This window comes from Nomia melanderi, chromosome 4, assembly GCF_051020985.1.
Source record: "Nomia melanderi isolate GNS246 chromosome 4, iyNomMela1, whole genome shotgun sequence".
Taxonomy (NCBI): domain Eukaryota; kingdom Metazoa; phylum Arthropoda; class Insecta; order Hymenoptera; family Halictidae; genus Nomia; species Nomia melanderi.
In genome coordinates, this window is record NC_135002.1 from 16293156 (window position 1) to 16318337 (window position 25182).

Below are 25182 nucleotides of genomic sequence, written 5' to 3' on the forward strand. Positions count from 1 at the left end.
TCACTGGCCCTTTTTTCCTCCCGGCACTTGTCTCCCCCTCGGATCGGAGCCACTTCGTTCATTTTATGCGTTTCGGAAACTGAAAAACAACGTCGGAGGAGAGAACATCGACGCCGTCTCCCGGAAGCGGCAACCGACCCTAAAAGTCGTTAAATGTTGTCGCGGTATCGAGGTGTTTTACCTTCTAAATCATCATTTTTCTTGTGTTGGCTATATTTAGCGCTGCCATACGGATACTAATTTCTTCTAGGCAAATTTGGGAAATTTTCGGCTATTCTTGTAGAACATTTCGGGAACGGAATTACTTTTATTTGATGCAGCGTCTTTGGTGGGGTCTTGGGATGTGTTGATGAATTTAAAGGATTTTACTTAACCCGTTGCGTTGTAACATCGAGAAAAAGGTTGAATAGCTTGAAACTGGATTTAATAAATGCAACAATTTTTTATTTTGGATCGATTGAAAGAAAATATTTGCTGGGTTTACAAATATTTAAGTTTCGTAGAAAATATGCATCACGGGCCATCTTATTATTTATTAATTTTTGATTAGAGACAATTGTCTGTGTGCCCTCTTATCATTTCCATAAACATTCGATATCTTTACTTTTGACAAATTCACGTCAAAAGGGTCTAGAAATGTGGCAAATCTCTTCCGTATGATACAGACATTCTAACACGAATGTTTATAAATCAGGAAATGTTCCTCTACCTAACATTCATAACAAATTACAATTACAAAAAAAAATGTAAAACATGAAAAAATTAATATAATTAATTAATTATTAGTTACTTAATTTCAAAGAGCACAGCTTAATTACGAGAAAATTGCTTAGTTAGGCAAACATTTCCTTCAGAAGTCACTAAAATTTCCTTGATCTCAGACTGTAGAAATGAAATACCGCGATCGAAATATCAAAGGAAAGGCAAATGTCGAGTATCGCCCGGAAGAGAGAAATCAATGTCATTCGTCGTCCCCAAAAATCGGATTCGAAATAAAAGGAGGAGACGGGTGAGCAACAAAATTCTTTCTGGCGAACAAAGCTGTTAGCCGGTTTCCTCGCGGCAGGATCCCGTTAAGACGGAGCCGGATGCGGCTTGTTTTAGCGACGTTTTCGCGGCGTCGCTGGCCGCGCCGAAAGTGCAGAAAACCGTAGCCGCGCGAAAATAGCGGTAACTCGGTATAATGCGATGCAGTAGCGGATACGTTGATACAGTAATGCGTTCGCATCGCGGGCAACTCACACAGATGCGTACCTTGCCTACCGCGCGCGGCGTTTCTTTTCGCGCTAGAACAATGGTCCCGCTACCAGTTTCGTGGAACAACGCAGCCCGGTGCTTTACTGCGTGATTTTGTGGGTCACAGGTATAATTAAGTTTCGCCTGCCGCTGCCGTGTCAATCGCGGTCCATCTTCGCTTCGGTTTTGTACTATTTTAAATATTTCGTCCATTGTTAAGCTCGTTTTTATTGTTCTCCGGGGGAAACCAGCCTTCTTCCCGACGCTGTCGGTCTTTTTATTAGTTCCTTTGTTTTGTCTCCACGTGATAGAATGTCCTCTCGAGAGCGACAGGACTTGTATACACCATTTTTATAGTCCGCATTATTTGATCTCAGGTTTCGATAGGAGTGTGAAATGGAGAATATGTCCAAGAGAGAGGAGCGAGAGAGAAAGAGACAGAGAGAACAACAGTTTATATAAATTTATCTTAACGCATTGTTGACCGGCAATTTTACGCAGAAGCTATTTCATGTCACCGGTTATTATCCTGTAATTAATTATGAGAGTGAAACAATCTAAATAAACTTCAAAATACTTTATTTATACATAATGAATTGAAATGAAACTTTATATAACTATATAACTCGTTACTGGTGAACAAAGTGTTAATTAATACTCCGGCATAATGATTCTATCTTGTTGAATTTGAATGTGCTAGACCCAAAAATAATGATACCGAGGCAGCGGAACGCACGAATCATATACGTAAACTTGAAATTTCTGCGAAGAAAGAGAAACTCGTGAAGCTCGTTGAAGGATGACGAATCCTCCTTATCCCATAAGAAACATTCAGCACAAAGAAAACGCCGCTTTAAACCGCCCGCAAATTAGTACCCCGATGGTGACCACGCGGAGAGCAATGAAGTTCACAGTCCGCAACCGGAAGCACGGTTCAGGTGTTACTTATATCCCTTATCAGGACGCGCCGGTCGTTGCGACCCCATGAGACGGTTTGTGGCTCATTGTCCACGTCCGAAACGGACGGCACAAGGCCGTATAAATATTAGGCCAGCGTATCGCACATGCATATCGCTGGTTTCCCTGGGGCTAACTCTCTCTTTCTCCATCCTCGTTTTCTTGAGGCGAACGTTCCTCCAGACCTACGCTGGGACCAGTGGTTGTTGACGCCACTGGACATTGCGGAGAACGATAGCGACACCGACACGTAATTTTCTACCAACTGCGTCGAGAAAAAGGAAAACGTAAATTGTAAAACTGATTTTCATATCACCGGAATTTTTTAAATCTTGATCGGTGAGCTATGTAACAGTCAACATCTCATTGTTTATAAAATGTAATTACATTTTTCTGTAAAATTTGTACGCTTTGTATGTCCGTTCTCTATATTTATATAACTTTTTATTTCACCTTGTAATGTATCTTTCTTCGTCTTTTGTTTGCACCATTGTTAAATAAATTATTATTATCATTAAAAAAATGTTTCTGAGAACGTCAGCTCCGATATTATTTTTACCAAATTCTACTGGCACTTTTATAGCAAGCAATTAACAGAATGTGGCATTACGAAGCTTACCGAATAAATTTGATACGATTAAAATAAGAACATTATCGCTTTGAAATTAATAAATAAACATACACGAGTAATTCCCATTAATCCTGATAAAACTTCGATACGAACTCGTTCCGACAAAACAATATTATAAAAACGATCGAACCTAGAAACCCTTCACAATAACAAAATAACATACTTTCAACTTCCGAATACACCGCAAAAAGTAGTATTCAGAAAACCTCCGTTTTCTCTAGTAACACCGAAAAATACCAAGCTTCAATCACTGTCTACAATGAAACCATTCGTTTTCCTGAACAAAATTACTCTCCACCTTCATCAGCCGCATCACAAGGTCTCGCGAGCGTGCAACCGAGCGGGGTCCGCGGCGCGACCGCCGGAAATCAATCGCGTAGACCGCGCGTGCATCCGCGAAACAAAGAGCCCGAAACGCCGGGTTAAGCAGGCTCGAATATCAGGCCCGGTATCTGGCGATCCGCCGGTCTCGCTAATTTCTCCGCTCGCCTCTGCGTTCCCTCGCGCTTCTTTCGTTCCCAACGTTATCATCATCGCTCTTTACGAGCGCATTTGCATCGGGCCGGAACCACTTGAGGAGAGGATCGTCGGAGGCAAGAAGAGCAGGAAGAAGAAGGGAGAGGCCGCGAGCCGAGGGAAAACGCGGTGGAAGAGGACGAAAAAGAAGAGGACGAAAGCGCGCGGCACTGCGCGGCCGGCGGGGTGGGGGGTGCACGGGGGGAACGTGCGAACGGCGTTGCTTAATAACCCGTATACCGATTCGCGTATGCTCGCGAATCACGGCGTTGTGTTGGTTGGACAACGCGGCGGCACGAACGCGGCCGCGTCATCGTGGTTAGCCGAGATACGCGTCGTCGGCTCGGCCGGCGCAAGACGTCTGGGCCGCGGTCGCGCATAATGCGAGCGCGCTCGACGCGGAGCGGCGCGGAACAGCGCGGTGCGGCGCATGTAATTTTCGTCGATTCTAATTGCGATGAGTTACAATTAGAAAGCGCACTAATTGAAAGCGTTTCGCAATGCGCGATGGCGCAAAGGTTTGAGGATCTCCGCGAGCCGTGTGATTTACCGGCTCGACGTGGGATACGCGGTAAATGGCTGACGCGAACGCTCGATCCTGTTTCGAGTTTTATATTTTTCGGTGTAGATTTTCCAGTTTTGGGCTGACTTGTTTTACGCATTTGATGTGGCATTATAATCCAGCAATCGATATAACAGAGTGTATAGTAAACTGATTTCTTTTTTATTATTTTGACTGTTAGCCTTTCGGTGACGGTAATTCGAATAAATTTGAACGTTGTTTTGATGACATATCGAGTAAATCGAATTTTCTTGAATCTGAGATGCGAGAAGATTGAGAGTGGAATTGTTATAGGAAATCTTGACTTTTTGGTGTCTGTTCTGTTAAGAAAATAGTTTTAAGAGAATTGTTTGGAAATAGTTTAGGATTTGGCGGATGTGTTCAACAAATGAATTAAGTATTTTGATTCCGTAAGTCTGATTCATTAGAAGATGTGGATTGACTGTTTTCTATAAGTTTTCGATCCTTTGTAAGAACGAATTTGAATTATCTTCAAGTGTACAGTGAAATTAACGCTTTCCTGTCGGTAAATACAATTCGGAACAAAACAAATATTGAAAGTTGAATGTTGAAGCTAATCTCGTTTGCGCCTGTGTTTAAGGTGACCAATACCTTTGATTTGTCCGTTATACGTGTAAACACGAAAAACGCGTGCAACGTGTTAAAAGTACGAATCAACACGTGTGGAAGGATGAATTGTTCTCGGGTAAATGAGATTATTGGTTCGAATTATAAAACCTTCGGTCGGACAGAGGGACCAATGCACGGTTATACATACAATAAACGTCACTTAGCGTTTATTAAATTTCATCGGATTGAATTAAAATACTTGAAAGGTCGGGCGAAATAAAGGGAAATATGTTTGCGGGTCTCGCAAAAATTTCTGTTGCTCGTCCTCCTCTGCCCCCGGATCTGTTCGCGGAGCATTAAACTACGAGCTCGGAAACGCGAGAAACGACAGTGTGCGTGTGCGTTCATTTGTATTAAATTAGTTTCTATTCGATTGGTCTCAATGCAATGCTTCCGCAGAGAGTCTGCCGCGGCGCAGCCAGCCGGGCACGCATACACGGGACAGGAGCCTACTTAAGGCCTGTACGCAAGTATCCGTTTAATACTCACCTCCAGTGGCGCATCGCGCGTTTGAACGCGCCTCTGTATTTACGTATGTAACAGTGGATATTACCCCGACGGTGTACTTGCGCGTACTTAGCGTACACTCACGGCCGATGCACAGATAACTTCGCCGAGTACACCGTAGAAACGCGAGTTACACCGAGGCGTTCGAGAATCGCTTTGCTTTACGAGCGTTTACGCGCGCGAGGAGAATTCCGCGGGTTTGCACGCTGTTGCACGGCGGCCGGGCTCGTTTCCTTACCTGCTTCCTGCGGATACTTTTTTCCGCGAGAGTCCCAAAGACCTTCCGCGCGGAAGATCGCAAGATTCGGAACTATTCGGCGAACCTAACTTGCGTGTTGGTGTACATTGCGATTGAGTTACAGACGTGCATTTTTCATTAGTTTGCAATTATTGACATTAGAATTTGGTAAATCTAACTTGGAGTTTTACACACAGTACGGTTAAGGTGTAGATACGTATTTTTCCTAACAATTACATTACAATTTGACAAATTTAAATTAGAGATTAACATATGTTACGATTGAGATGAAAATGTGCATTTTTGTTTAATTAATAATTATTATCATTACAATTTGTGATATGTTTTTCCGCAACACAACCACCGAACTGACAATTACATAAATCTCACGGAATTAAAACAATATATATTTTATGAAGTAAAAATTCGAACATTAAAGTACATTATGGCGGCTGCTCTTTTTAATATTCTTGGCATGTAATAATTGCATGAATAGTGCGTTATTAAAATTTGTTATAACATTATAGTTATTAATCAATGTTAATTTTTATTTGACGATAATATCAGAATTACAAAAAATATGTCAGCGAGTACGACCAAAATCTAAATCATTTATTTATTCTTCTGTGATTTCGTCGATAAAATTAACTGCTCTGAATTGTGTCATTGCATTATTCCTTAGAGTAAATGAAGACGTTCAACTATTAAAACCGTAGCTATTCGTTCAAAAGTTATTATATCATAAATTACGTGCAGATTCTTCAAGGTTTATTTCTCAAGGCACACAATTCTCCCCCTTATAAATTCGAACAGACGTAATTTAGTATGAGGCGGTATCTTCTTTGTTCACCACCAGATGACTCCTGAGATTACACCTTCCCGTTTCTATGCAATCTATCACCGATTCTAGCATATATCGTCCATAATTATCCATAAAACACGTTTGCATTTTGAGGCAAAATCTGTCAAGTTACCTCAGTTCGCGAGTCCAGTAAAAGATTCAAGACTCCAGCACTTCCTTCCCTTCATTAATACATTCTCTATCAGGCCTAACAAAAGTACATAGACACGCTATACTCAATTTCTCAATTCATAGACAGAAAAAAAAATTTGCTTGGTTATCGAGATAGTCACGTTCCACGATCAATTTCCAGGAAATAATATCACGGTTAAACAAGAGACATTCCGTCGATAAAAAAGAATTCAAGTGAGTGTTTAACCGCACGCTATCTGCCCGGATGAGCGCGGCCAGCCAGTACACATTGTTCCAAATGAAGTAACAATTGTGACGCATGGCTATACCGATTACGAAAGTTCGATATCCCAGGGACTTTTGCGCGGCGTTGTTACCGATTGCAGTAAATTCAACGAGCGATTCCTCACGCCGCCACAATAAATTTCCACAAGCCGCGTACACGTTTGTGCATCACGTGTGGGTTTCGCGGGGGTATTGTCTAGAAAAAGAAGAAACTTGGTGTGCCGTGACGGTGCGATTGCACGGTGTTGCGATAAATTCCCCGACGTATCGCGATGTCCTTCCTGACCCAAGAAAACCCGATTTTCCGGTGTACCGGAAACCCTGCTCGCCAATCATCAACTGGGTGGGTGCCGTTCCGATCCTTTCGACTCGATAATTTCATGTTTCCGAGAAAACTCAATCGTCGAGCAGGAGAGCAACTATTTCATTCATACGAACAATGGTTAACACATTGTTGACCGGTCACGAGTTAACCCGTGTTTTCGGGCTATAACGTTGTTGACCGGTCACGAGTTAATCCGTGCCGGCATTTGCATTAGCCATTTCAAGTTTTAAAATGCAGGGCAATATAGAATACTGTGAAAGCAAAATATTCAAAGTTATTTAAGAGATACGTCCAAAATTTCATTTCAATTCATTATGTATAAATAAAATATATTAAAGTTTATTTAGGTTTTCTCATTTTCATATTTAATTACGGAATAATAATCGGTGATATGGGATAGTTTCTGCGTAAAATTGCCGATCAAGAAAGTGTTAATCGCGAGTTAGCGGCTTAAGAATATTCATGGGATTTGGGTTAAGCTTCTTAGATGCAAATCTGATCAGCAGGTGTTACACTTTTTCTGGTATTCACTGTTAAATTATAATCGGTTATTACAATAACGATAAATGATTTTCATGTTAGTAGAAAGGAACAGAACAATGATGACGCTATGGATACGATACCATCAAATAAAATGAAATGATATAATCTGTAAATTTGGCAATCTTTACAGTCTTTTAATCGTTAACAATAAAACTACCAGACGGGTCAAGAGGATTCATTCCTGATTTCTTCATTTTGCAATTATTAAAAAGATAACAGATGTTTCTTTGAGAAATGATTAAAGAAATTGATTCAGCAACACGCAAACTGAATTATGCATCAATTAAAGTTTCGATAGACGCAGTTTTCAAGATTCTATAGAGGAATTTCAAAAAGTAAATTTAATTCATCGATAGGTTTATTGTTAAAGTCTAAAACATTTGACGCCAGTTCACTGAGATGAATTCAAAGCTTTCCTGCATAGTTAATGTTTCGCTGGATTTCTTCTTTAAGTATCGGAATTTTTAATTTACCGTCAAGTCAGTCTGCGTATTTTGCGTTAATATTAACTGGAGATGATTATATTCCGTTGCTCGCTAATTAACGTCGCGCTGCCACGCAATTTTTCCATGAGACTTGCGAAGCATTCGATCGGATGCTGTAAAATGGATTTCGAATGGTGGTTTCAACTCTCAAATCGAATCACCGGCGTCACATTTACGGGCGTTGTCACGAATGCTAATTAATGTTTCGCAAGTTTCCACGACATCGGCGCTGCAGGTGTAATGCGTAAGTGCCTAATGCGCGGGAAGTTCGGCACAGACGGACTCTCGGTTAGAATTGAAGAAACTTTTCGGCGAAACGATAAACCGATTTGCTGGGCCAGCGCTAGTTAACCCGACACGGGACAGCCATATTCGCGCTTCGGCCATTATCTTGTTTCGGACGCGACTGTAATTAAGCCTGTTTCCGGGGATTAGGGTGCTACTCGCGCGCACGCCTACATCCACCACTGTCCTTAGTTACCTTTCTTTTTCGCCGGAGTCCATTATGGTTTGGAACAACTGCCGGGATAGTTTCGCGAATGACCCTAGCCACCTCTCGCGATATCGAAATCTATTTTATATTAGAAGTATTACTAACCGAATAAATGATAAGATTATTTCATTCCTCCAAACTCTGGAAGAATGGATAATACTTTCGGCGTCTGTAAAATACTGGGAGGTTATGAACTCTTTCGGGTCAACATTTCGAAGATTACTGAATTTAATGAACAATGTCAATTTTGAATTTCCAGAGTAAGTTTCATTAACACCTTGCTGACCGATAAATTTATTTACAGAAAACATCTTTCAACTTTAATATACATACTTTATTCGCATATAATATGCTAAAATGGTTTAAATTAATTAAACTAATGAATACAAACTAGAACGCTTTTATAAACATCTATATTGCTTTCAGATATAAATTAATGTAAGTGCAAATACAAAGAAACTCATAAACAAGTCAGACCGATAACTGCGAGTATATTCATGACCGGTCAGCAAGGTGTTAAGGATAATGTGTTTTTGATAAGGACTTAGTGATAAAGCAGATTGTATAAAGTAATTCATTCGATTACTTTGAAACTGCATGAACAAAGGTCTACTTTGAATCTTAAACTCTATCTCATCATTATCCATTTTATAACCTAAAATACAAAACAATCGTGAGTTAAAACGACTCATGTTAAGTGAATAAAATGTAAGCATTAAAATATTACCCATACTTGAATCAAAGATCAAGAGCCATCCTTAACTCCTTGCCCTATGATTTCTTTCTGAACTGTGATCGATCTAACTACTTTGTCAGTAATAATTTATTGAAAATAAGAGGAAATTCCAGTCTTATTTTATGTGCACGTATGCTTTAAGATATAATCATTTATAACAGAGAAATAATATGTAACTTGCATTCAAACAAATTGAATAATATTTATATTTGATAAATTTTATTTAAAATCTACACCACGAGTCTGACACGATATCGTAAAGCAAGGGATTAAAGACAAAAAACAGTTCGAGTATACAGAAAGCAATAAGTGCCAGAAGAAAATCATTTCCCTGAAAAAGTCATCGAATCCGCGTCAGCGTCCAACCGTCCAGATTTCTCACGTGTCGCTGGATCGCTGCATTTCCTAGCAGCGGGTGGTTAGCTGGCTCCGGTGCACCGGCCAGTGGTTACCATGAACGGGACCCTGGCTCGTAAACTGTCCGGCTCCCTTGATCACCGGGGAGACGTCGACTGAAAGGGGGGATGTGTATCGATCGACAGCCCGCGTCTTCCTCATTACGAGGATCGGTCGATTTCGTAGGTGCTCTTTTGACGCGGTCGCGGGTTGCGATCCGGCCCTAAAGTGGTGACGCAACGGTCGAACGAGACCCCAATAGGTCGAGATGAGAGCCATTGTATGGCAATCTTATAATTTAGACAATCACCGATCAATTGAATGGGCCTTTACTACTGCTATACATGCAGCGCCCGTACACCGGCGAGAATGAATGATGAATGAATGAAGGGACAAGACCGAATGAATGGACAAATAGTTGGCTCCGCTTAAACGTTCGTAAATAACCGGCCGCTTCATTCAATTACTTTCAATCGCTTCGAGCCAATAGATACAATTTAGAAAAAAAGAGAGATACCGGGTTTCAGCCGGGACTGATACCGTCGATCCGCGATCTATAGACTCCTCGGTTCATGCCAGTGAAGTCGAGACTACCGTGTGTATCGATCGCGTTCGAATGTTTTTAGATGATTTTTCGATGTATTTGTTTCGCGGAAACGAAATCCGAAGTATTGAACGGTAATGGACACGAGAGACCATCGGTAGAATTTCCCGACGATTTAAAAACGTTTCGATTAGCAGTTTCATAAACTTATGAAAATTATATTTTGCGAGATCGAATGATTCTGCGAAATGCACGCAATTTGTCGCAAAGCAAGAAACGACAATCCGGTTTATTTTTAATTCAACCCGAGCGCCTCGAAAAAATTGTGCACGGATGACGAAAAATATTTTACGACGCCGAAGATTTATTGCGGTGTTAAAAACACGTGCAAGTTCCCCGGGGAAGTGTGTTGTCTGCGAACGTTCGCGTCTGGTAGAAAACGTGAACGAAAAAAAAGGGAAGCGTAAAATTTTTGTAAAAAGAGAACTCGCGGCCGAGATATTGCTGTAATTATAGCCCCCCCCCCCCCATGCGATAATTAAGAATCACTGAATTTTGTATGAAGAATGTACTCCATCCGATAGAGCCGCGAAATAAATTATTTAGATTGTTTTCGTAGACCCATTTGCGACAATCGCGTGTCGTCGTCCGTGTAAATACGCAGCATGCCGTCGTGTGCACTGTCGATAAGATAATTCGATCGAAAGCTCTAGTCGGGAGAAAATTAGACTGATCAGCAGCCGCGTCATTAACGAGCTGACCGAGCCAGCCTAAGAAAACACGCTGCTCTTGCTTCGCGTACATTTGGAAATACCCTTCGGCATCAATATTACGTAACAATTCGGATTGTATTGTTATCCGAACTGTTCAAAATTTCGAGCAACTAGCACGCATATTATCTATTTTGCATAATAGTTTCATGCATCTGATAATAATGAGATAACAAGGTCAATGTAAAGGAATGATACCGTTCTGAGTAGAAATGGCGAGAAGTATACAGACGCTAATAAACTGTAACACATGTTTGTCGAGCTTTCGAAAACCAATTGCCATCAAAGTTTACAATAAACAAGTTTCAGATATTCGATTCTTATAGCTTCGAGTATGTTATATTCGAGTTACAACGTTCCAACATAATCTCAAAGATTAGAGACCATTTTAGCATCTTATTCTTATCTTCATTGTCTCTCAGAGGAACTCAGCGAACTTTCGAAAAGAATGAATAGAGATGAGCGCCGGTTAATGAGAGCAAAGACGAAAAAGCATCTACCGTTCTCGAGCATCCCGTTGAATCTCCCGAGATTCGAGAAGCAACGGCACAGAATATGCACTGAAGTTTCTACATACTTCGGTGATTCGAAATATTATTCGCCTCGAAAGTAGTACAATTTCGAAGTTAAAATTCGAGCAACTTTATCTTTCGTAATTTATCGTTGAATCACATCGTGCTTGGACGTCGATCAAAGAAAGAGGTAGCCAATAATTAGGAAAGTCTGGACACGTCTGAGACACGCGATTCCGCGCGGTGAATGCGGCCGAAAAGAAATCTGGAAACGTGAAACCGAAAGGCAAACGAGTCAGTATACCGACTTAATGGACGTCGATTGGTACAGATGGCCTTAGACGGCTTTCATACGGCCACGAGACTTGCGACACGTCACGTCCGGATGAATTTACATGCGTAAAACGAGACGGCCGGGGCCTCGATTGTCGATAGCGAATTTCCTTCTCCACAGTTCTGCGGCGCGACCGACTCTACTCGTGGATTTCGGATATACTATCTCGAATTCGAAATTTGTCATCTCAGACTTGAAACTTTTTATTGAAAACATTTTGAAATATTAAGTTTGAATTGGAAACTTTTGTTTTACTATTTTCGAGGATTTGATAAATCTAGAAGGCTTTCATAAATATTTATTCTCTAACTTTGTTTCATAAGAATAATCCTTCTTTTATATCCTTTTATTCTATTGAACTATTTGTAGGTATTAATATGTATTTACTGATTTATTGGTTATAAATGTATTATTCATATATTCACTGATAAGTTATTATCAATAAGAATTCATGTTTTCTTCATTCTTTATAGAATTTTCATCTACATTCATGGGTATATAATTATATTATATAAAACAGCTTTGTTCTAATTGTTCAGTGTTTTAACTTCTGACTTCTAACTTCAACTTTGCACACAGTGTAAGCTCTATTTTTATTCCTTTATTATTTCCTTGTATCTTTCAATGCTCCATTTACTTCAATACAATGCACAATTATTGTGTAAATAATTCCTATTATCTCAATATTGCTTTTCATAATTTCTCAATTTATATTTTATACGATCATAAATGATTTCTCAAAATTCATAAATAATAAATTTTATCAAATATTTGCACGTATTATATTTTCTCGCTTATTTTTCCGTTTCGCTTTCATCAATCCTTCCATCGCTAAACGCGATTATATAGCCATCCTCCAACCAAAAAATTCAATTATCCCGATTCGTGTTTGTTTACAACCGGTCACAGAATAATTCAAAATAACCCGACAACAAAAGGCAATAATTTGCATAATACGACAAAGTAACAGATGTTACGGGTGGCTCACAAAGTGTAGGCTCGCGATTCAACTGTCCCGCGCAACGACCGTACACAGCCAGCCAGCTCCGCCGTAACGAAAGGGTAAACACTGACTTTCATCGCTATAACATCACTATAACGTATCCCCGAGTGAAACGTAAAATCCACTCGGAAAAGTAAACGAACAAATAAATATTCCGTCTTTCATCGGGCTCGCAGCGAGTCTTCCGCAATATTAAATCCGATCGCACAACAGTCGAGAACAATTTAAATTTGAGACACGTTCTAATCGAAAAAGGAGCGCGGTGGAAACGATGCAACGATGTAACGATGCAACGATGAATTTTCTTTTTCCTCCGATATCGAACAATTAACAAGAAGCTCGAAGCTGGTATCCGGGAGCTCCGATCAAAGTAACAAAATCACTTGAGCAAATATCACGAACTCCTCGACTCCCCGGCGGAACAAGAGGGGGAATACATATGCATCGGCGGCGAATATCGTATGCACATCGATAAGATTGCATTCGTAGATCAAAGCATCGCGCGGAGGCCCACTCGAGATTGATAGATCGAAACCGAATCTCCGGGGCAAGTGGACTCGAAACGAATCGAGTGGTGTTCGTTGGAGCGGTTGCCCGCTATCGGGATCGGGAGGAAAGCTGGGCGTTTGCCCGCGACCAACTTCCGGCTGCTTATCAAACGCTCTTCCGTCCGAACGTTCGTTTCGGGAATTCAATTGTAGGACTGGCCATGGTGTGCTCCGTATTTACGATGAATAATTTTCGGTCGGTCTTCCGTGTAACGCATCGTACGACCGACCAAGCGGACAACCCTTTCGCAAGACATTAAACTGGTGATTTAGAAGGAAAACACTCGACCAAACCTGGTGTCGCTTATTAAGTAATTTGATCAGAAATCGATTTCTATTGGTAGTCGGCTAGAAGTAGAGGGGAGGTCTGCGACGGAAACCGTTCGCCATTAGCGACGATTATTCGCAGTCATCGCGCGGCCATTTCAGAATTACTCGATTGAAACGGGGTACGAGTCGAATAAGCAACCGAACCGATTAATCCGTCATTCTGATTTATTTCTCTCCGTTGGCAGTCCGCGTTCGAACGCGCAGCCCGGGACCGACGAGTAGCGTTATCGCGTGACAAAGCGCGTATAGGTTGAACGATAGACGGTCCGTCGCACCCGTGAATATTCATCCGACTCGCTAATTGGCGATACGATGACTATTCATGAATCAACGATTTTCAATAGCTGTTATTTGACGTACGAACGAAAGGCGGAGCAACAATGAGGAAACCCGACTGGTAGGTGGGAGGGGTGGCGGGCAGGGGCAGAGGGAGCGGGGAGGGAGGGAGGGTAGAGAAGCTCTCGGATGAAGGTTGCGGGAGGGGGTGACCGGCGGAATCGAACGAGCCGCGACGCGAAGAAGAAAATTTCATTTTTTGGACCCGCGGGCAGCAAGAGCGTAATGAGATCCTGATTAGACGCATGAATATGTAGCTCGTGCCTTGAATCGTAATTATATTAGCATCTTGTTTATAATAAGGCAAATCGCTCGATGGCATGCCTAATTTTACCGCGTGTTATCTAAATCGAGCCAATTCTCGGTTTAGTGACCCTCGATGGTGCAATTCCGTTCTACCGATACGCCCGTATACCGATGTCGGAATCAAGGAGAACGCGGTGAATTAAAGTCGTTAACGTTCCATGTGTGAATCGGATCGTGCCTGTTGGAGCACCATTGCGATTCGTTTGTTTCGTCTGAAATCATTTCTAAAAGAAAGAACTCTTGTAATAGAATTTGTAGTTATTGAAATTTTATACTTGGCGTATAATTAATTCTTAAGTAACGTTTGCATATATATACATATAAGACTACCATGTTGCTAATTGAATTCATTTCGTTCGTAATCGAAAACGATTTTGTTTTCCTCGATAATTCCAGAAATTATATTTACATACACAGGAGATTCTTGTTAACCCTTGCAGCTTGCACCTCCCCTTCGCCTCAAATTATCTACATCTCACGGTTTACAATCGTTTGTCTATTAACTGCGCGAATTTATATAGACGGTGCTTTGTGAAGAGGGATATTTACATAAACATCTAATCTAAATAAACTTGTGCGATAATCCGGAGATGGCAAATTATTATAATTCCTAGTATTCGGAGTTCTCAATTACAGATATTCTTAATAAAGCACACATCCTCCCGAGACTGCTATAATCGCGAAATTACCGGCGAGAGGGTTAATCTATGATTTCCAGGTAATTACTCGCACCTCGGTTTCCTTCTATCGTCTCCGTCTTCGTTCTTTCTCCCCCTTCCGTCCCTTTTTCCAGTTGCTTCGTTACGTTTGATAATCGCGCGAAGCGAACGAGACCGCGGTAGTCGAACATAAATTCGTGCGTGGACCGCCGCGCTTGCGTCGGTGGACAAGGACGCCGTGCAAGAACGCAGACGTGGTGCCACCCCCGCGACGCCCGACCGGATTCCCCGTCATCGGTATTGGTCATTGTCGATGACGGGGCAACAGGGGTGATGGACCAATGACAGGGAAGATGCTTGTCACGTTCGACCGCGGGTTTTAACGTTGCGCTTTCTTACATTTATTTTATTGAGATAAACAGATGCACAGGAATATGGACTGTTGACGAGTCTAAAGAATGACAGGACATAGTTGAAAATTTAGTATTCGTAGAAAATGTTAAATAGTTCGAGAGAATATTGAAATAGTAATGCAAGAAGGCTAAGAAAGTGTATTTGGAGGAATTGTTAATATTTCTTCAGATTTTTCTTTACTCTTTTATTCTTCGGATTTTCTTTGTTTTGAATGCTCTGACTTATTAATGCCGATAATATATATGCTAAAATGAATATTTTGCTTCTACGAATAATAAATAAAAATATCATCTTGGGCTCTTATTCGCGTTGGTAATAATCAAAATATCAGGATCGCAGCAAATGATTATCCTTTACATCGTTCCCACGTAAGGGCCGAATCCGTGTTCGTAACAATTCATTCGGATTCCATTACGTTTAATATACGACACTGTAAAAACAATCGAAGCGACGCTGCATAAAAATAATGGCGGTAGCAGTAACCCAGACACGCTCAAACGGTTATTTATTTCCCGGCAACCCACTAAAATCCGGGATTCGTACATCACCGTACTCTTCGGATCGTATTTGATGGTTGAGGGATGGAATGAATTTTCTCAAATCATTTTCGGTGTCCGTCGCGAGGGGCCGTCGAATCGCTGGAATTGGAGTGAACGAAAACGCATCTCAGAGGGGCGTCATTCCCTCAAATCGAAGTTTATTTAGCCTGGGTTTACGGCTCACTCCGGATTCACTTAAGCTCGAATCGCCGCAGGAATCGCGGCGATGTCGTCCCATGCGATTCGGAATTTTGGATCCGTTCCAAGCGACCTTTGAATAGTCTCCGAAGGCGCGGAATGGGAGGCGGCAGGGGGGAGGGGGGTTAGCGATCGGAGGCCGGCCCACGGAAAAATTTACGACGACAATAAACTTCGTCCACCGTGCGGGGGAACAGGATTATAAAAAAAAGAGCGACAGAAGGAAAGAGAGAGAAGGAGAAGGAGAGAGAAGAAAGGAGAAACGGGTGAATTGTGTGGCGAGGGCACTGCACAATTATCCAAGACGATTTTTGGCCACCGAACACTTTCACTACCAAATTCACCCCCTAACCATCACGTTCGTTCTCCACAAAAATGTACAAGTGTTCATTACGATCAGGACGATTTTTTCGTTTACCCAGGAGACAATTACGAGTTTCGTAAAATAACGTTGATGTTTTTATTGAAAAATCGAACGTGATAGAAAGATCGTTCGGATGTTTCGGTTGAGAGTTGCGGAAAAATGAAGTTGCTATAAATATTTGTAACAATTACAGCACATGGGGAGTGTTACGAGAAGATAAACGAGTAAAATAGTGACAAAGTGGGGGAGTTATAATACAGAGGTACTCGATTTTCAAACTCCACGATACGCTTAATAACGGCCACCATAGTGGACCTTGCCGCCCTTGTACACGGGGGATGGAGACAAATATTTCCGAACGCGTAGCCGGTGCATCTGTTGCACGTACATGCGCGCCAATTTGCGATTCCTGCGTGAAAATTAACGACACGTAGCGAGTGACCCTCCAGTTTCCACGGTATAAGGGAGGCGGAGGAGCGTGTAAGGGGGCAGCGCGAGGTAATTAACGCGGCTAGAGCCACGGGAGACTTGGGGCTTCCAGGATTCTTGGGAACAGATAGAAACGTGATTCTTTTATATTTCTTGAAGTGATCGAAATTTAACCCTTAATACATTCGAGACCAACGTTTGTTTCAATAGTAATCTTCATAATTATTTTCATAGTTATTTTTGTAGTACATAGTATTTAAACGCAACAAATCGACTTTAAAATATGAAAATAAAATTCAAGAAAAGAGTCTAGTCAACTTCCTGTACGTTACAGTATGTATAACGATCTTAGATAAAAACACATACGAAAGTAATTTAATTTTCTTTACGCAAGGTACAACTTTACGGCCGGTAGTTTTTCATAAAAATAACGGTTCATCTTTTGCAAATATTTACGCGTGGTATGCGCGGATTCGAACGAAGCATCTATAGAAACTTCGCCGGTTCTCTGAAGGTTAAAAAATGACTGTCGATGAGAGGAGAGAAGTGTTGTCATCAGTTTCAGTGATCGATCCGGTGGCCATTAGCGGTCGTTCGAGGTTCGAAAATGTCTCCAAGGATTCCCGGCTCCCGATGTTACGAAGAATTTTCTTTTTATCACGGTGAACGACTGCATAAGTTCTCGGAAACGCTCATTAAGGCCCGCACGAGACTCGCATTTCGCGATGCGTGTATCCCGGTATATTTAGAGTGTGGGTGAATCACTGTTTGGCGGGCGATCTCACCGACTCCGGCAGTTAAACCGCCGATTTCAGAAATAACGGTCCACGGAAATTAATCTCCTGCCTCGTTGGACCGCGCAACTCCGTTCGGACAATCGGGCTTTACTCCGTCGTATACTTTCAAATTTAGCGAAATCGATTTCTATCGGGAAACAATTAAATCGATTTGTAAACAACTTTCGTATTATTTTGTTATTGTTATTACGTCCTGTTATCATTATTTGAATGTAATCTACACTGTGAGTCACTGTTACCGTAGAAGCACCTGTCAAGTTGGAACCGCTAGCAACCCGTATAACTACGATACAAGATATTAACGCTGAATTATTTATTTAAATTCAGTTCAATTTCTTTCTACCGATGACGCTCTTTTCATTAGAAAAATTGTTTTCGATAAAATATCTCATACTCTTCTAACATAATAACTCTTTTCCTAAGCGGCATTCGGAGGAACTCGTTTTACGTACAACACACGTCAAACATGATTATAATAAACGTTGCAATATGTTTGAAACTTACCAAAACTTTGAAAACATGTTTTTTCGTTGCATTCGCGCTGCGTATGTAGGTTTATCCGATTGTTAAAAAGTCAATTGTTGAATTTGAAAGTAAACACGAAAACAAACGCACAACAATGGGCTTTTGTTGCTATTATTCGGAATCGTGAGTTTAAAAATTGTACGAAGGTAATTGTCGTGAACGTGAAAACGGGCCAACGACGGGATCATTGCCGTATTCTACTGACACGAGAAACTGTATCGCGCGGCGTGTCGGCCTCGAAATAGAATATAGAGGCTTATTTCGGATGCGTCGTCTCGTTGGTCTAGTCCAGGGCTGGTCTAGACCTCCGGGGTTCACCCGCTTTACGAGCTGCCGGCAGGCAATGTGACCGCTTAGGTGGTGACTAGAATCGAGCGCAGGTGCACCGAGTCGCGTGTATATTTGCTGTTCGCCCCACGATTCCTTATTAAAAGGCATTGCCAACTATGTAACGAGTGTCGAACGCCATTGGAATTCTTTAAACAGGAAAATTCTTTAGAGTTACAGTAATTGCTTATGCAAAAATTAACCTGTGTAGCAACAATATTAAAAGACTTGATTTTTCAATACTTTATGATCGCTCTAGATTTATAGATTTTACTTTTTTTTTCAATTACAACCTATAATTTCCAGAAACATATACTTTCCATAACTGCTTCCAAGATTTTCAACCTGCAATTATCATTTTGTTTTCGAAAAGTTATGTGTTCGAACTAAGATAAGCGTTTGAGTCTTGAAAGACATTCTCTTTCGTTATTAATTCATACATACAATAGTATTGTTCTTGACAATGTCTGTACTATATCAAACTAAAATTTAGTACAAACTGCAGAACATAGTTCAATAATAATTAACCAAATTATACAATGTTGCTTTTATAACTACAAAGAAAATTAAATTCATTACTAGTTCTTATCCTTCCCATCTATACACAATACCTATCTAGTAAATGAATCTATCATTCTGACTTGTTCAGTTTTTCCTAGCAGAATTTGAAAAACCTCATGCTATTTTGTTTTTTTCAATCGGAATACGTTTATACTCGATCTTTCCACAATTCTTCAACCATAACAGAAACGAGACTATTTCATGAGAACACAGTGACATACAGAGATCATTTATGTACCCTAAAATCCACACAATCATCAACTTCCCTCCTGCGTCTCGCGGGAAGAAATTCTTGCCCGGTCGACGAATACCAATCATCGAACCTGTCTCTATCGCATCGGCTGAAAGGGATAATAAATTCGCCCATCTCCGTAGCTCTAAACTAAATGGCCTATCGCCTACAGAGCCAGTGTCCACGCGACAGCTCTTCTCATCGGTGTCAGAACGCGCGTGACTCACGTCTCCGCGTTGGTGAACGCGTCTCGGCAAGTGTCGCCGCCGCACGGGGATCTCGGGAACCGCGTCAGGGATTCCCCTACTGGCTGTCGGGGCAAGCTCCTGGAGGGGACCGAGGGGACACGGTATCGGGAGCAGGAGGGGAAAGCGAGTCATGGCAAAACTTTTGTCCATTCACGGTCGACACGCTCCTAATTGGGAGTACGCTTCGTGGTCTCGTTCCGTGCGCACGGCTGCTCCGCGAAAACGCAACCGGACGCGTCTCTCCACGAATTTTCCGAAGGATCTGTCACCACTGTTGCCCCCGACCGATACCGCACGAGTATCGACGCAACCTGATGTATCTGTTCACCGACACTCGCAAAGCTTGCCTGGGATTCAAATTATTCCTTTCAATGAAGCAGAAAACTTTAATCACGACTCGCCGCGATGTATACCTTTCCTCTCCTTTTGATCCTTCCGAATGCCGAACAGATTTTCCCACGGAAATGAATTCTTGGTCTTAACGTTTCTCTTACTTCGCGTGCTTGACACGATCGTCTGAATTTTCAGATGAAACGCCATGAGAGTTTTCAGCTGATTATCGATCTATATATAAGTTTAACGTGATTTCAAGTCGATTTTGGTACTCGGAGGTTATGTAGCGATCATTGTCCGATTTACCGGGGATTTCCAGCGATTCGGCCAGGACTTTCTAAAAAATCGAAGAACGTCCGTAACCTCGACTTTCATCCCGTAACTCAATCCCCGGCGACGGGTATATTTCTGCGCGATTGACGCGCGACCGATCAGGAATTCTTTAACGAGCTCATCGATCCCGGAATTGTCGTTCATCGACCGTGCACCTGTTTTCGAACTTCCATGTTTTCCTGATGTTCGGTCGCGGACGAAACGGCGTCGAACTTCGCGAAGTACGTGTCCTTATTCGTTGAACGATCGATCGAAGGAATTGAAGGGATCAAAGAGTACAGGACTACCGGCGAATTGAATTTTAACGAGCTACAGGGGCTCTATTATTGGCTATAAATTATCGTGAGCAGATGCAACGTTATTTTAAACAGTGATTAATAACTGAACGACCGAAGATTAATTACTTCGCGATTTTTACGCCACTTTTTCTCGTTATGTTGCTGCGAATGCTAAATGTCGATTTCTTGGTAACAACGATGATGGTATTAACGGACGATATTAATGGATTTTATAGACTACGACATCCGACAAAAGAACCAGAGAATAATTTCATTCCATGGGATAGAAAATGTCTGCGATCGTCATGAAAAAACTGAAAACGATAATGCCGACACTCGCGTCACCCTTTATTGCTCGGACTCCAAACCAGTAGTGACATTTTCGTTGTAACGTATTCTACATCTTATCTACGTTTTAACACTTAATCGTTATCACATCGTCTAAACTTCACAAATTGCTTCCTTCCACGACGAAACACTTATAACGCCACTAAAGTAGAACGATCGCGGTGATTCATAGATCTGTCGACTCCCGTTACCAAATTATACGCGCTCCCGATTTTCCTGTTAGAACATAGTCGAGCAAACAACGAGAGCCAATAATAATAAAACGAAATAGACGATACCGAAATAACAATACTTCTGTCGTTCGATGTATGAAAACGAAAAGACCTGTCAGTCACCGTGAAACTAAAGCGAGTGAATTTCTGCCTGAAACCCGCGTCCCCGTGCAAGTATCGAGTACTCCACATCCTGCCTGACTTTTCGAGCGTATCCTCGCGTACGCACGCCTTGAATAAAGAACCTAGCGATCTGTTCCCGAACGGCCAGCCGAAAATGCCAAGACATTGCCCGACTGTTTAATCACGAACGGCGTGGCGTAGGGTGGCGCGGCTCGACTTTTGGCGTTTTCACTTTCCTCAGAAACGTGTCAGCGGGTTATACCGCTTCATCGATCCTTTTCGCTGCACAACCTTTCTGTGGCGCGTCTGCCGCGATTACGTCCAAGCGAATTAAGTCGACAAAGGGGACGCGACGAAACGCATCGGACGATAATAGAGAAATTCGCCGGCGATCCTGGGCCATCGCGCGCCGAAATCCGGCGTGCACGTGGAACGACGGAAATTAGCCGCGGAAACCTTCGGTCTACCGGAGCCTCCTACCACGTCGTTCCGGCGTCATTAACCCCTGCCCTAATCAATAGACATAATTATGAAACTATGCGGTATTAATAGTCCCCGACCCCGGTCAGGTCGTAATCTCGTATCGGTGCGGGAGCAGTTCGCGCGTTATTAAGCGGCCGTATTTTATCAAAAACATCTAGCCGAGCGAAACGACCGTGCGCCCTGCACCGGAAGACCCTACAGTGTTTTACGTGCGCTGTCAAGGCGAGGGAACTGCATCATTTTGCGACCCGCGGGAATTGTTTGTCGGCGTTTCTGAGAATTCGATTCGCCGTCATCAAGCGATACTTGATACTTCTCTATTGACGCGAACTCGATTTGTACATCGAACGAATTGATGATATTTGGAACTTTTCTTTCGATTAATGGAACAGATACTTCATGACGAATTGTTGAAAGTAAACTTCCTTCGATGTTTGTAATGGTAAGCAGAATCGATTAGTTTGCTTCCTGAATGGATTGAATAAGGAAACGATGACATTTTTTTGATGGTTTTAGATTGTACGACGTTAGATTTACGACCGGTTACTAAGAAATGTTGAATTGCCTATCGATTTCACCTTTCACGATGTTCGAAAAAATTGTCTTGTAATTATGGTTTCGCTGGTTGTGTCGGCGTTTCTCGCGCAAAGAACGTTCACTGGTGAAAAGTACGGAGCTATGCTGGTCGAAAGTGTACGTAAGATTGCGAGAAGCTTCAAGTTTCGTTTCTCACGGTTTCTTTGAAATCTCCGCGCTTACGAAACACTTCTCCGCGCGATACTTTTGTCGTTTTCGCTCAGCAAAATTTGTATTTTTCACAACTCTCCTCGGATATTCAAACTTCAACGAAGCCACCTAATCAATTGCCCGTCAAGTACGACCGTTAAGTCTCTGTCAAACTTAATCGATTTTCAATAAACATCACAAATCAATCGCATCTACTACCCACTAACTTTACCGCACCTCGGAATAGAACGAAGACTCGAAAATCGTCACAACTCGTTCGTATCGAGAAACTACCGTCCATTTTTCTCTAGGATGAAACACAAATTTCCACGAAGAAAAGATTCTTCACGACCACTGCCGAAAATGGTTGTCAACCACTGTATATAGGCCACTTCGCCGCAAGTCGGTCGAGCTATCCCCTAAATCGTTGAACTATCCTCCAAACAGCAAGTGTCGGGGAAATTTCGCCACCCTCGCACCCTCGTTGAAACTCGGGGTCGGCCAAGTGGCCGGGAACCTGACCAGCAATTACCGACCAAAAGACTCACGGAACCTCGCCCGACCGGCACCGGGATCGCGACAAATGGATCACTCGTTCAAACCCTAGACATGTTACATTAATCATGTGCACATATCACGATCGAGCCCTTCCTCGGTTACCGATCGCAGGCGTGCCGGTATCCTTCTTTTACACTTGATTGCGTTTCACGGAATCCTTCCTAACTCCCGATTCACTTGAGCCCACAGTCACGTATCTTTGCTCCGCACAGCACTAATCTCCGCAAGCTACAAGTGTCCACGGTGCCGGGATATCCGTGTCGGCCGAGAACGGTCCCTGCCGTTGACACGTTCAGTGGACTCTCGAGGGTGCAGGGTCGCGAGTTTCGGGTAGGACACTGAGTATCACGGAACGAAGCACATTGTCGGTTGGACCACTTACCTGTTGCCAGAACTGGGCGAGCAGGTATATGCGCTCCTTCTTGAACAGCCAGTCCATGGATTGCATGGCCTGAATGTCCAGCGAATTGGCCTCCGCAGAGGCCTGCATGCTGGCCAGTGCCGGCGTGTTCAGGCTCGCTAGAACGGGCTGCTGGAGCACGGATGCGTTGCCGCTGGCTAGCAGATTCGCGTGGTACACGGCCGGTGCATCCTCCGAACCACCAGTAGCCAGTAGTTGGGCCCCGATCGGCGCTGATGGCCCCTGGAGGCCCAGTGACGAAGCCACTTTGACGGCTTCGAGCTTCTCCGCCGGGCCCAAAACAGTTCCCCTTCGTTTGCCGGCGCCGCCGACGCCTCCTGGGGCGCACGCCTCGGCCGGCGGGCCCGTCGCTACCGTCTCTTCCTGTTCCTTAGTCCCGGACACTGTCCCGGAACACACTGGACCTGTCGCACCACACACTGGTCCCACGGTCACACGTAATCGCACAATGTCCCGCTCGTGTTCACCAGAGTCATCGACGAGCGGTCCCGGGTCACAAGCCCACCAGGCGTTCGAATCTCGGCGTGTCAGACCGCACCTCGTATTGCCCGTGGTTCACGCGACGGCATTATCCACCACCCACACTTTCAGCGCGGTTAAAAACCGACTGGCACGGCACTGCACGCGGTCACACTTCACTGTCGCCGCTCTTTTCCCTCGCCTCGGCCTCGGCTTGATCTCAGGAAGAGTGTACGAGACCCGTCCTAGCAGGCTCCTAACCTGAAACTAAGAGCTACCGAACGACCGATGTGATGTCTGGAGGAGGTGCACGAACGGTGGAGGGGATTGGGCGGGGCTATTGGCGGGTGGAAGGGGTAGGCCGGCCCACTCGACCGCCAATAGCTCAGCCACGCCGTTCCCCACTATCGTTCGCGATAGCCGCGTTCAGAGGAGAGCGTTGCGGCGGTGGGGATAAGATGCGCGGTGGAGGGAGACGTCGCGGAAAGGACCGGAGGCTGGCTAGGTGGTCCCTACCCAGAGCGGATCTCATATTTTCAGCTCCCCGAACGCCCTTTTCTCCAACCCCTGCCTGCCTTGCCTGCCTGCCTGCCTGCCTGCCTGCCAGCGTGCCTGCCTGCCTGCCTTGCCAGCCAGCCTGCCAGCCAGCCTGCCGATCGTCGGTTCCCTTTTTCTTTTCGTTCCTCTTTTTCTCCCGGCGTCTCCCTTCTCATTGTATCTATGTTTCTTATTTTCACCTTCTCCCCCTTCCCTCTCGCAACCCCCACACACCGCCCCCCGGCCGTTCACACAACCCCGCGCTCAGACACTAACCCTTCGATTGCTCTTTGGTGACTGAGGCGGCCTTTGTTCCCAGCGCCGTTACGATTTTCAGACGCGAGCCGACGACAACGAGGTGAGATTCAATTTCGAAAGGGTTACTAATGCGAGGCCGCGGGGGTTTTTTTTTACGGCGGAGTGGGAGGAGGTTCGGGAGGGAGGAGAAACGCTATCCCACACCGTCGCCATGCCTTCCATTTTTTTTCTCTCTTTTTTCCTGTGAATCCTTTCGCTGCGGCACGATGCAGTTTTCGTTTCGTCTCCCGGTGTCGCGTCGATGTCGCGCGGCATTCTTTTTTTCTACAATACGCGATATTCCGATACGAGAGGCGATCGTTCTGCGGCGAAAGGATCGGACCCTGGATCGAGCTCCCCTCGGAATTTCGGAACGGAAAGCAGCCTGCGAACCTCGAGACGCTCTCCGTGCGAGCGAGTTGTGTAAATAATGAAACTCGATGAAAATGCGCACGCACGAGTGTCAGCCAGCTTTGCCAAGTCAGCTCTTTCGGCCGCGATGCGATTAAATTACTTATTTGTTGAACACGAGCGATCGAATTTCGCGCAAACAAATTTCGAATCGGCGATTTATCACCTCTGACG

General features: G+C 43.5%; 1 protein-coding gene across 4 annotated transcripts in view; it reads right to left on the reverse strand.

Moving 5' to 3' along the window:
* Positions 1-25182, reverse strand: part of cut (homeobox protein, cut) — a 137925-nt gene that overhangs the window by 107983 nt on the left and 4760 nt on the right. For all 4 annotated transcript variants that reach the window (XM_076366463.1, XM_076366465.1, XM_076366464.1 and 1 more), the window contains exon 2: positions 23266-24037. In XM_076366463.1, coding sequence (XP_076222578.1) covers positions 23266-23373 — 108 coding nt within the window. In that variant the 5' untranslated portion in view covers positions 23374-24037. The remainder of the gene's footprint in view (positions 1-23265; positions 24038-25182) is intronic.